Source organism: Lissotriton helveticus, chromosome 11, assembly GCF_964261635.1.
Source record: "Lissotriton helveticus chromosome 11, aLisHel1.1, whole genome shotgun sequence".
Lineage (NCBI taxonomy): Eukaryota > Metazoa > Chordata > Amphibia > Caudata > Salamandridae > Lissotriton > Lissotriton helveticus.
In genome coordinates, this window is record NC_136072.1 from 915339524 (window position 1) to 915352458 (window position 12935).

At 43.9% G+C, this 12935-nt stretch overlaps 1 protein-coding gene across 1 annotated transcript in view; it reads right to left on the reverse strand.

Moving 5' to 3' along the window:
- AP1B1 (adaptor related protein complex 1 subunit beta 1) overlaps positions 1 to 11567 on the reverse strand; it is a 342547-nt gene extending 330980 nt beyond the window's left edge. Inside the window, exons 1-2 of the mRNA XM_078667185.1 lie at positions 11432 to 11567; positions 6775 to 6841 (exon numbers count right to left, since the gene is read on the reverse strand). Coding sequence (XP_078523311.1) covers positions 6775 to 6811 — 37 coding nt within the window. The 5' untranslated portion in view covers positions 6812 to 6841; positions 11432 to 11567. The remainder of the gene's footprint in view (positions 1 to 6774; positions 6842 to 11431) is intronic.
- Positions 11568 to 12935: the final 1368 nt, after the last annotated feature.

Consider the following 12935-nt stretch of genomic DNA (forward strand, 5'->3'; position numbering starts at 1 on the left):
AATAATTGAAACCACGTCTGGCTGTGGCGCGCGCACCACTCGCGGCTTCTTGGATCCATTTCACGGGGAAGCAAGTAAATGAAAGAACCGCTGACGTCTTGCGTGCTTCTTGTTGTACATGCCTCTGCTCCGCTAATCCTGTTGCTAAACGCTATTTTTTTGGCAGAGAAGCGAACAAACTAAGGTACTGCGGGAAAAGACGAATTGCATATGGTCACACGATTCATTCATGCAGGAAGCGGAGATCTGAGACACAGGGTTTCTTAGTACCACTAGACCGTGTCTGCCAGGGCCCAGATAGGCAACTGATTTGTTCAGGAGGTCTTTGGAACCAGGAGAAAAATCAGGGAACTGGTGGTGTGATGTCACAACATGACCGTCTGGTCCTGTAATGATGACGCAGACTCAGTCTGCCGAGAGAGCGTGGTGAGCGAACACCTGCTGTGAAGATCTGTGTCACTAGTAGTCTCCTCAATATAAACTTTGTGGAGCACGCTACTCCACCTTTCATCCTTCTGAGGCCGATAACTTCACCCAGATTAATATAGTATAACTAATAATCCTGAGCTTATAAAGCGCCTGGTTACACTAGCCAGTGTCCCCCCGCGCTGTGCAGCTGAGGAACCCGTCCTGGCCTGTTCCTGTGAGGTGCCCACTCCTGGGCACCCCAAGGTGAAGCCAGGCATCCTAGCGGTAGGGCCAGTGTGGAGATTAAGCAAGCTATTGCCCAGAGTTGCAGAGTGGGACCCATGATTAGAGTAGGCACCGAGGCGAGAGAATTATCGGGTCCGAGGACATTGAGCCCAAGACCCTGCCGCGACGGGAATTGAACCCTGGTCCGGGCCAGACCTCTGCAGCAGAGTCTGCCGCTCTAACCAGTGAGCCACACTTCTCCATAACTTTGCATTGTCTTGGGGTTCTTGTGGGTGTGGGAAGCAGTAACGGGTGCGCTGTGTTCGAATAGATGGGGATCGGCTGATTTTCGAGAAATCGTGAACAGCTGTGGACCCAACGGGACTGGGCGGCACGGGATAAGTTCGGGAGCCCTGTTGGGGCTTGGGGAGAACCCCGCCCCCTCCTCCGCTCGTGGAGCGAGAAGGAGCCGCGAGCAGGGTGTCTGCACCTGTATAGTTTAGGCCTCCAGCTCCTGCTGTAAAACTTGAATTTTCTTAGAATAAAAAAAACAAAAGTTACCAAATCTCCTAATGCCAGACAATTCCGGTCGCTGCAGTATGTTCCGGCGCAACTATGACGGATGCAGCCAAAAAATGCATGCATCCGTTAAAGACTTTTAAATAACCTGTCTCTTTGTAGCTTTCAGGCCCCTGTAAGAACGTTTTCCTCTCTTGGCCAGTCAGTTATCCACCAACTATCCATCCATCTGTTCTAGCCATCTTGACCCCCCCCCCCCCCCATCCTTCACTCAACCTGCCTTCCCATCTCAGTATCTCTTCCAGTCGGTCTGCCTGTCTCCTGGTCCATCCATCTAGCTATCCATCCTGTTGGACTGTGTCTCAGCCGTCTGTCCATCAATCCATCCAGCCGGTCTGCCTGTCTCCTTGTCCATCCAGTCGGTCTGTGTCTCCTGGTCCATCCATCCAGCTATCCATCCTGTTGGTCTGTGTCTCAGCCGTCCATGCATCCATCCAGGTGGTCTGCCTGTCTCCTTGTCAGTCCATCCATCCATCCGGTCTGCCTGTCTCCTGGTCTGTTAATCCAGTCGGTCTCCCTGTCTCCTGGTCCTTCCATCCAGTCGATCTGCCTGTCTCCTGGTCCATCCATCCATCCAGTCGATCTGCCTGTCTCCTTGTCCATCTATCCAGCCAGTCTGCCTGTCTCCTGGTCCATCAATCCATCCAGCCGGTCTGCCTGTCTCCTGGTCGGTACAGCTGGTCTGCTTGCCTCCTGGTCCATCCATCCGTCCAGCCGGTCTGCCTGCCTCCAGGTCGGCCTAGCCGGTCTGCCTATCTCCTGGTCCATCCATCCATCTAGCTTGTCTGCCTGTCTCCTGGTCGGTACAGCCGGTCTGCTTGCCTCCTGGTCCATCCATCCGTCCAGTCGGTCTGCCTGTCTCCTGGTCGGTCCAGCCGATCTGCTTGTCTCCTGGTGCATCCATCCATCCAGCCAGTCTGCCTGTCTCCTGGACGCTCCAGCCGGTCTGCTTGTCTCCTGGTCCATCCAGTCGGTCAGCCTGTCTCCTGGTCCATCCACCCAGCTATCCATCCTGTTGGTCTGCATTTCAGCCATCCATCCATCTATTCAGTTCATCTCTGTCCCCTAGTCCGGACTTCCCTCTATACATCCAGTTGGTCTACCTGACTTTCTATCTACTTTTCTATCAATGCACCCACCCACCCTGTTGTGTCTCCCGTCTCCAGACCACTCTGTTTACCCACCCATTCATCCACCTTTCCACCCATCATTTACCCTGTCGATCAATTTCTTTCTTTCCGCCAGTCCATCATTCTCCCTCTCTACCTTGTTGATCCATTCATCCATCTGTGCTCCCGTCCACTCCCTATCCACCCAGCCAACTCTCACTCTCACTCTGTTGTTGAAGATGAATCCTTCTGACCAGGGTTCTAATCCCAGCTTCAATACTTAACAAGAAATCTAGTCATTCTAGACAAACCACTTTACACCCACATGCCACCAATGATGCATTACATTTCCGTGAAAAGCAGTAGAGTTTGTCCGGATTATGTCTGGTTTCCACTAGGCCCACATCCAGCACCGCATTGAGGAGAGACTCTCATGCTCTTCTCTGTAAAGCGCCATGATGCTGCTCGGAGCTTGGCTCACGCTATATTAAATACCTACAAATATATATACATACATGCATCACCTGCCTGTCAGCCCCTCTGTCTGCACTGCCTGTCAGCCCCTCTGTCTGCACTTCTCACTCCCTGTGTTTTGATGTAACAGCCATGTCGTTAGAAAACTCAGATAGATGGTAAACCCCTCCACCGTTTCTGAGTCCGTCTTCCTGTGCCTGGACCTCCCTGGTTCCACCTGCCCTCTAGCCGCAGGCTCTTTAAATGCCCTCTGTGTGTAGCCCTGAGGAGCTCTCGAAATCACCCCGAGAAGAGTGACTTCCGTCTTAGCACTGATACCTCCTGCCAATGCCCACCTAAAGCACTCTCTGACCCTCGCCTGAACTACGATCATTTAAAGCGCTCTCTGGTTAGCGCAGAAGCGCTTCCTGATGACGCTAAATACCCAATTATAGGATTCACTTAACAAAGCTGCGATTCTCTCTATAACACTCTCCCTCATTAGCACTTTCTAATTCCCTCTCTAAACAACCTAACGGGTTCTAAAAGCGCCCTATGCTTACTTTGAAGGTATGATTAACCACCACATGCTCTGAGTGAATCTATCAACATGCTTATTCATTCTTAAAGCGCTCTCTGCTTACTCTGAGAGAGTGATTGACCTGTACATGCTCAGAGGGAATCTATCAACATGCTTATTTATTCTTAAAGCTCTCTCTGCTTACTATGAGGGAGTGATTAACCACCACATGCTCTATCAACATGCTTATTCATTCTTAAAGCGCTATCTGCATACTCTGAGGGAGTGTTTAACCACCACATGCACTGAGTGAATCCATCAGCATGCTTGTTCATTCTTAAAGCGCTCTCTGCTTACTGGGGAGTGATTAACCACCACATGCTGAGTGAATCTATCAGCATGCTTGTTCATTCTTAAAGCGCTCCCCGCTTACTCTGAGGAAGTGAATAACCACCACATGCTCTGAGTGAATCTATCATAGCGGTACAAATGGGGGTGGTGATGGACGGAGCATCTGAACCAATCAAACACTCACACCCAGTCAACAGATCTGGGTTTAATCCATCACCGTTCTTTAGCCCACTCTGCCACCCCAGTTCAGACATGGCCATATTCAAATCAGTCTGACCCTGTGCCTCATGGGTACAGTCCAGCCCGAACTGCCAAGCCATGCCTTCCCTAGACCAGAAACAAGCTTCCTAGGACCGGTTTCTGGCATTTCAGCCGTCTTCAGCCAGGCTTGCTTGAATCCAGTGACAAAGTGAGCAAGGGACTCACATCTGAGCATACCCTGCCAACTTATGGCGAACAAAGCGGTACTGCTCTGAGTGAATCTATCAGCATGTTTATTCAATCTTAAAGCGCTCTCTGTTGACTCCGAGGGAGTGATTAACCACCACATGCTCTGAGTGAATCTATCAACATGCTTATTCATTGTAAAAGCGCTCTCTGCTTACTCGGAGAGTGATTAACCTACAGATTCTCTGAGTGAATCGATCAACGTGCTTATTCATTCTTTAAGAACTCTCGGCTTGCTCTGAAGGAGTGATTAACCTATACATGCCCTGAGTGAATCTATCAATATGCTTATTCATTCTTAAATCGTTCACTGGTGTCCGCTAAAGCGCCTCATGTTTGTCTCCGGGACGATCCTTGAATCTCTCAAAAAGTGATTGCTGTCTCTGTCACTCTTCCCTAAAATCACTGGTTCGCTCTAAAAGCCCTCCCTGATTCGTCTAAACCTGTGATAATCGTCTGGTATCTGAGGATGCTACAGTCGCATAGATCTTCTGTAGTCTGATGATGCCAGACTTGTAGATTATCTGATGCTATAGACATGTAGATTTTCTGGTGTCTGATGCTACAGATGTGTAGATCTTTTTGTGTCTGATGCTACAGATGCATAAATCATCTGGTATCTGAGGATACTACAGACATGTAGATCTTCTGGAGTCTGATGATACTACAAAAGATGGGTATAATGCAGAACAAATCAAAACTTTCACCCCCAGTCAAGAGATCTGGGTTAAGCAGAATTATACCAATATTTAGCCAAAATACACAACTTGTATGTTTTGACACATATTTAACTCTCTTTTGCAGTTTCCCCACAAGAATGCTATTGAATTTTTCAACCAAGTATTAATATTACTGATTGAAGAGCAACTCAAATATTAAATAATGCTTTATAGTGTGGTACCTACTGTAGCTTGCCCTTAACTTTACATATGTATTTATTTTGAATTGCGTGATAGCACATCCTTGCAGTGATAAACAAGCATTTGCAATGCAATATGTCTAGCATTACTGAAAATTTGACCTATTGGAGTTGCAAATAATAATGCAATGCCAATAGCTCAAACTTTAAGCATTGCGAGACCTATTGCATTGCAAATGCTTGTTTAATTATGTATTTTGTCAAGCCTCAAAGAGAAAGCTTAACAGGCTTCGATATAACACAAAGTCACCATATTCATGCCACCGGACGTTTGTGAAGATACGTTTTTGGTTCGGACCAGGAAACGAAGACTTTTTCAATTCCACTATTAATTAAAAAAAAAAACTCTAACTCTTAAAATATTTCAATTTAAAAAAAAAAAAAAAGCAATGGAGTAGGCAGGCAGGTCCAAATTCTGGCTCGTTTTTAATAAGAGAAACCCAAGCGCGATTAGCAGTTTTTAACCAGAGAAACTGAAGCGCTATTAGACGTTTTTAACCAGAGAAACTACAGTGCTTTTAGCAGTTTGTTATTTATTTGTGACATAGCTGAAATGATGCAAACAAGGCTTTCTCGCTGTCCTTGCGCATAATCAGGCTTTTTCGCAGTTTCTGATTTGATCTTTTACGGAAAGCGGTTCAGACTTCATTAAATAAGAACTCAACCATACCAGGAGTTCGATTGTGAGAAAGCTCAACACTCATCAGAGAAAGAGTCCCCAGTAAAAAACAAACATTTCCTCTACCTACATCGAGGAAATTCAGACAGTATTTTTTGCCGGTTTAGTGTATTCACAGCCTAGATTTACAGCGTAATCGTCCATCTAGTTTGACATGTAGCAGGTTTAGAATAGTGTGGTTAAAGATAGAAGGGTGAAAGGCAAAGCTAATAGCTTTAGCTAAACACATATGAGGACCCAAAGGCGAGACCTATTAGCTATGCCAATGCTTGTTTCTGTCCTATTATCAATACCCTCACCTACCCATGCTTTGCAATTCACTTATTTCCTCTATCTCTTTCCTCTCCTTCCTACTTCCCACTCATCCATGTTTTCTCCTGACCCTTCTAATCTTTTAATATCCCGTCCTGGATAGGGGAGGGGCATTTCGATGTCTCATCTGCGTGGCTTTCATCTTTTGTAGGGTTTGGACTCAAAGCAGGGGAAGAGATGAGTAGGTGTCAATGGCCACTGGCACGCATCAGGCCCTCAAACTTTTGTGCCAGTACCTAATAGACTCTTCAGGTGAAAACAGGTATTACTGACATGTATTTCATCATAGCCCTCAAGTTATCTTCATTTATGATCCACGATTTTGCACGGGTTAAGTTTCCTCCGAAAATGATTATTTCCTTAGCAAATATTCGTGCAGTTAAGTCAAAAGGAAAAAATGAATATTTGAGGTAGTCCAGCATTTCACCATCAGGGGATTCTCTGCATTTTTACAGGATAAGAGCCAGTGCCCCTGGCCTTTGATATATGGGGCCCGATTCAGAAAAGGCCTCCAAACTTGCGGTGGAGGCCCCAAAGTCGCAAGGGAGTCTCCAAGTGCTGAGGCCCTTTGTGAATCAGGCCCAACGTGTATATAGGTCAACAAAGAGGCATCGGTGGCCTAGCGGTAAAATTGGTTTACTACACAAACATGAAACTATTTACTTTGACAATGCTCGTTTAAAAGTGGCAACCCCACCTCCAGCTGAGACATCTCATAACGTAGTGATTATCTCAATAATGCTCCTCCCACCCGCTCCAGGTCATCTTTTACCTTTCTTCGTCGTGGTGAAGTACTTGGAGTCGGTCATTGTTGCGCTTTGTGTTCACACTCAGTACTCCTAAAAACAAAAAGAAGAGAAACGAGAGTGAGCTTCAGTTGGGAGGACGTTGAAGACTTTTTGCTGAAGCAGCAGGAAGGGGTGAGGAGGATGAAAACAAGGGACATCCTTTTGTCTGTAACAGGAAAATAGGGTCGGAGACGACCGAAGAAGCAAAGAGCCTGCTCCAGAGGAAGGAAACCTACGGGTCATGCAGTCAGCAAGAACCACGCCACTACTGATAAGAAACGATGTAAGCAGACTGGAATAGCCAGCAAAGCAGGCCGCTACTGATAGAAGGGGCGGTGCACAAAGGCTTTGGGGGCAGTCACAAAAGGCAAAACATACAAGGGCGATTCAAGCAGTGAGCAAAATGTGGATTGTATTCGATAGTGTACAGCACCCATTCACTATTATCCCTTGGACATAGCATGTCACAAATGAGTTGAGCATGGTGGTGGGAAATTAAATACACTATTCTGTCTGACGTTGGGAACCAGACATTAACATGATTTGTGCTGGGGCATACAAATATATTCGAATTGATTCAAAAGAGTGTTGTAGTGCTAGTTCGTTTTCTGCTGAAAATACCATGCTTTATATGGCGCTTAAATAAGTGTATATGACTAGGGGATTCGTATCCAACCTACTTCCACACATATAACCTGAATGGTAAATGCAAGAAGCATGTCTATCCAGATTGAGTCCAAGGAGGCGGATCTGGGTGGTAGCATTGGTTTAGAAATCTACAGCCGTCTAGTTTAAATCTATGAATTCTCCAGGATCTGAATCTGACAGTCATAGCGGTCATGCACAGATAGCACAGCAGAATAAGAGGCCACCGCAGCTGGCGCCCTGGCTTATCTCCTGGTGGATTTCCATACTGCTCAAATGGAGGCACCAGCTGACGTGCCATAATGTCTCACATATGGGACTGAACTATATGCTGTTGTGTTGTTATTAATCCGCCCCTGTAGTGTCAATCTGAACAGACTGTTATGATAAAACTAATGCACTTGATTTTGTACAAATTTACCAAACAGTAGGTCACCATAAGAACAGTGCACTAGTTCTTGTACCATTTATCTGAATTACAGTTTACCATGAATTTAGTATTGTATTTCTGTCACCATTTATCCTAATCAGAAGTCGATATAAAATATGCACACTGGCTGATGTACCTTAAACATGTGCAAGAGGTCACCAGAAAAACAGTGCAGTGGCTGTTCTACCATTATTTAGTTAATTAGACACCTAAAACCGACATCATTCAACTCTATTGACTCGTCTCCAGACACCAAGGCTTTATCACCATGCTACCATCATACATGAATGGTGGCTTCCAACTGCTGAATAATTATTGTGTATTTTAAAAAACAAAAATGTTCACAATGTATAACGCCTCTGAGCACACAGTCCCAGCATATCAATCAACAACAGCTACAAACAAAAACAAGTTTGAAATGGAGTACTCTCCTATGTGAGGTCTGATGGGGCACACTTCTCCATATAGTATTTTATGTATACAGATCTAGTTACATTGCATACTGTGGATTTTCTTAAATAAAATTAGGTTATGGAATAGTTCTACTGAGCCCTGATGAAGTTGAATGCATAATACCACTATGACATCAATACCACTACTAAGACAACAAACAAGTAGGCTACAGGAAGTCGCTGGACATTAAAATTTAAATGATACACGATTTGACATATATGCCTCGTTGTTGATTAATTTGATGGGCCTGCGTGCTCGGAGGCGTTATCAATTGTGTAACTTTTTGTTTCTTAAAGACAATTATGGTGGCCACATTACTTTTTGAGCACCGCACCTAGAGGATATATTTCTATTACTTTATGCAGTACACATAGGCGTGCACCTCAATTTAACCCAGCTACCTTGTATTTTGTAATATTACTGCATACTTTAGTCTACCCAATGCAATGCTCCAGTCACCATCTTCTTTATATATCATGTGATCAAGCCTCGAACTAGAGGCGAAACGCGTCATGCGGACCTGCTGGGTTTTATTTTGGAAATAAAACACTAATTTTGCACCAGAAACTTTGGGTCTGACTTGTTCGCTCTTTTTTCGAAAACTGTCCGTGTGGAGAGGACAGTGATGTGGCGGCTGCAACATCGAGCGGAGTACAAGATATAGATAGATATATATATATATATATATATATATATATATATATATATATATATATATATATATATATATATACACACACCACAACGTTCAGAAGCCACTGCAATTTGTTATACGGTGCTTTACAAAAATCCCAAATAAAATAAAACATTAATAATTCTTCAAAATGAGAACCAGTACTAAATTAAAGCACGGCTACTGTAGCGTTAATCACAATCAGAGGCCACAATTAATTAAGCATTGTACATTGTCTCCTGTAACATTAATTAAAATCAGAAGTCAAACAGTTTATGCACTGGCACCTAACCCTAGGCATTGCCAAACAAAAGAGAGAATGTCGAGTTTAATATCCAACTTCTTCATGGACCCAGAGATCAAAGAAAGGTGGATTAGAGGGCGATACACCCCATGTTAATTTGGAAAAGACCATGGGATTGATCAAAAGACCCGTGAGTATGTGAAGGCTGATGCAGTCATTATTTTGTTGGAATTGCCATAACGCTTATTGGGAGGCAGAGCCATTCTTGCTCTCCCATATATTTCAGAAGTTTTGAAAAGGAAAGCGACTATAAGCTTACTGTCACATGCCAGAGTCGAGTAGTATAGCCCTGTTAAACGAAGACACCTTGGTACCTCACAATTTTAAATTTAAATGTTGGCCTATTAAGAAAGACAGCCCTTCCACTAATGCAAAAATATAATTACAAAAAGTGGCGTTGGGATTTTAAGATCTGTCCCCAAACCTTTAAATAGTGTGTACATACTGCTGGAGAACAATAGTTACATCTAAAGTTTAGAGACAAAGTTACTACATTAAGGCGCCTAATTCTAGCTCTACACCTTAGTTCCTTACAGATCTAGAGATGCTAGAGTTCTGGAGTGCTTTTGCAAACAGTTGTCACTGAAAATAGCCAAAGTTGTCGATGCAATGGTGAACCAGTAGAGTATAGACGGGCAAGCAGGAGGCTAAAAGCTAGTGCTTCCAAGCAAGTAAGGCGACATAAAAGGATGCAGGAATCAGGAACGCTCATTTAATTATTTTATTAACAATCAATAACAGAAAATACATCAACAGCAGTATACAGAAATGAACAGCAATTATAGCAGAAAACAGAGTTCACTTGCTTGAAAAGGAGCAATCGGATTTATTGGATCCAAAGGGGACAGAACGGGACCAGCATACGTAATACAATGTACAAACAAAACAAAGTACCACAAGTGGGGGTGGACGATTTGAGGCAAGATGGGTATTTTTAAAAGCACTCAAGTGTGGAGATGCTACAGAAGCACACGGCTTCAAAAGAAAGTCTGTCTAACTAAGAGTTGCAGACTGCGATTCAGGATATTTTACAAGCATCCACGTGACACCAGAGTAACTGAGGGCATTCTTTAGAATCCAACAGGTGCCTCTAACACTTTAGGTACATAACGCACCCTGCTCCCTGTACAAGACTAGATATTCACTTGTCCAATGTTATTGCAACAATGTGCAAACGATGAAGTTCCTTGCATAACGCAGTTTCAAGTTCCAAGCCTCTTATTCATCACAGAACCGATCATCAGTACCGGACTTGCAGGTGATAGTTTAATGCATTACGGGTATTGTTTTCTTGGGTTGCTTCCACTGAACTAATTGGACTATTACTCCAGATAGCAACTATCTGAAGCTTAAAAACCCATATCTGAAAAAAATGACCGTCATGATATTGTGCGAGTTGGGCACCCTAACAAGGAGACACTATATATCTAATAATCGCATACTAGTAAACCGCTGAACCTACGCATCTGATACTCTTGTCTATATCTGTTAAAATCTTCATTTTATTAATGGTAGCCGCACTATCACATGCACATTTGCTCTTGCTATAAATAATAAGCGTTGGTCAAATATATCAAACGATCAGGCACCATCGATTCCACCTTTATGACACCACTACACAGATTCTATTAAATAAAAGAAACCACACTACAAATGACAAGCGCGGGGGCAAGGAAAGTCGCAATTAGTCTTGAGAGTCAAGTCACACCGTGGACCCCTAGAAGTCACAGGTGAAGGACAAGAACTCCCTGAACAGCCCGGTTTCCACTGAGGTGAATATGCATTTACATATCCAAAGGCGACTCCAAGATGCAGCTGCTAGTAAGTTTCAATGTTCTCCTGGCAGACAAGGTGCCTCGTCGATACACACGGATGCAAAAACGGAAATTACCATACATAAAGTAAAGAACCCGAGCATGTATGCGGAAGGCATCCGTTCCACCCTGTGTTCCTCCTTATAAATGCAAATGTCACTGCCTATTACCTACACTACCAGACCGTTTAATTGCTCCTTCCCGCACCCCGCCCCTCAACGTGACATTTACCCCCATCCTAGTTCGCTGACACGTCTAATTTACTGTCAACTCCAACCTCTATTCTACTTTTGTCCGCCGGTAGCAGCAGTCTCTTGCTCACCTGTGCTGTCCCGGCCGGAGGTGGGAGGCTAGTTCCTCACGCTGATGATCACGATTTCCGCAAAATTTCCTCCCCCTCCCTGCACAAGATGTCGACCAGCAGCTGTCACCTGTATGCCGGAAGTGACAGTGTTAAGGATAGAGGACTTCCGATGTCAGCTGTACAATACCATGGATACCAGATACGGAAACGATCTCTCTCTAACGCAGAGTGTGAAAGGTCGAAAGAAAAGACAGACAACAGTGCGATAAAATTACGGCCATCTTGAACGTGAGTAGGCATCACTATGTTGAGGTGAACTCCTGATGTGTTTAAAAAAAAAAATATATATAATGACATTTTATGAAAAGTATAATAATTATAAGGAATTTCTTATGTTACCCTAAGCCATTGAATTATGTGAATTTTGCGAGGACGTAAATGCAAATTCTGTATCTTAGATATCTGTTATCGTGAACATTCTTTCTTTCAAATTCGACAGATCTGTCATGTGAAGAACATCGCGACTTTCGGTGTGTTCAAGTTCTTATTCTGTTAATGTGTGGAGCGTCAAGGTTTTCAAAATATAAAACACGGGGTTGAGAATAGACATAGACATAGACATAGGACAAACCGTCGGCACTCGTGGAATAAAGAGTACGATTTTATTCACTAAGAAACAGAAGAAGGATAATAATGGGACGTCCCAAATACCTTTGAGACAAACTAGATATAAAACAAGCGATTATGGAATAAACTAGTTCTATGAGGGTCAGTTGAGTTGAGGCTCTCAGGGAAGTGCTGAATAAACTTCACTTTCAAACCGAGATGATCGAGTGGTGTCATTTACTATCAGGTTACTACACAAGCCCTGGCAAACTACCCAATAGGCTTTTAATTTGAAGCGCTTTGCGGTGAGTAGCACGCTACTAACCCCAGATTGGTGATTAATAGTATATTTGTAAACGTTTATATATGCAGACCAGGGTCAACTATGAAGAAGAAGCTTACAATCAATTGAACAATCGTGACCATTATGAAAGGATGAATGTTAGCATGGTCAAGGCCATGCAGTGTGAATACCACCAACTCCTATCCAAATGGAGGTCGAAGAAGCTAATATCGGAGGCAGAATACAAGTATTTGAAAACTGGCTACCCGGTGACTCCATCAATATATTTTATACCGAAAGTCCATAAAGACCAAGCCAATCCCCCAGGCAGACCTATCATCACAGCCCGTGGGGATCTTCTTGAAAGGACATCGGTTTATATTGATTACTTTTTACAAGGTCATGTCAAATCTCTTGAATCATACATGTAGGAAGGTGGATATCTGACTATGGTTACCCCCAAACTTTTTGCCTAGTGTTTAGCTGGTTTTTGACTTAGTTGGCCTGGGATCCTGCTATTCAGGGCCCCAGGCTAATTGCTCTCTCCTTAAAATGGACTCCATGTACCTTAGGTGCATACACAATTGGAACTGGTTCACCTTATTGGCCCCTGTAACAGTGTACCCCAGGTAC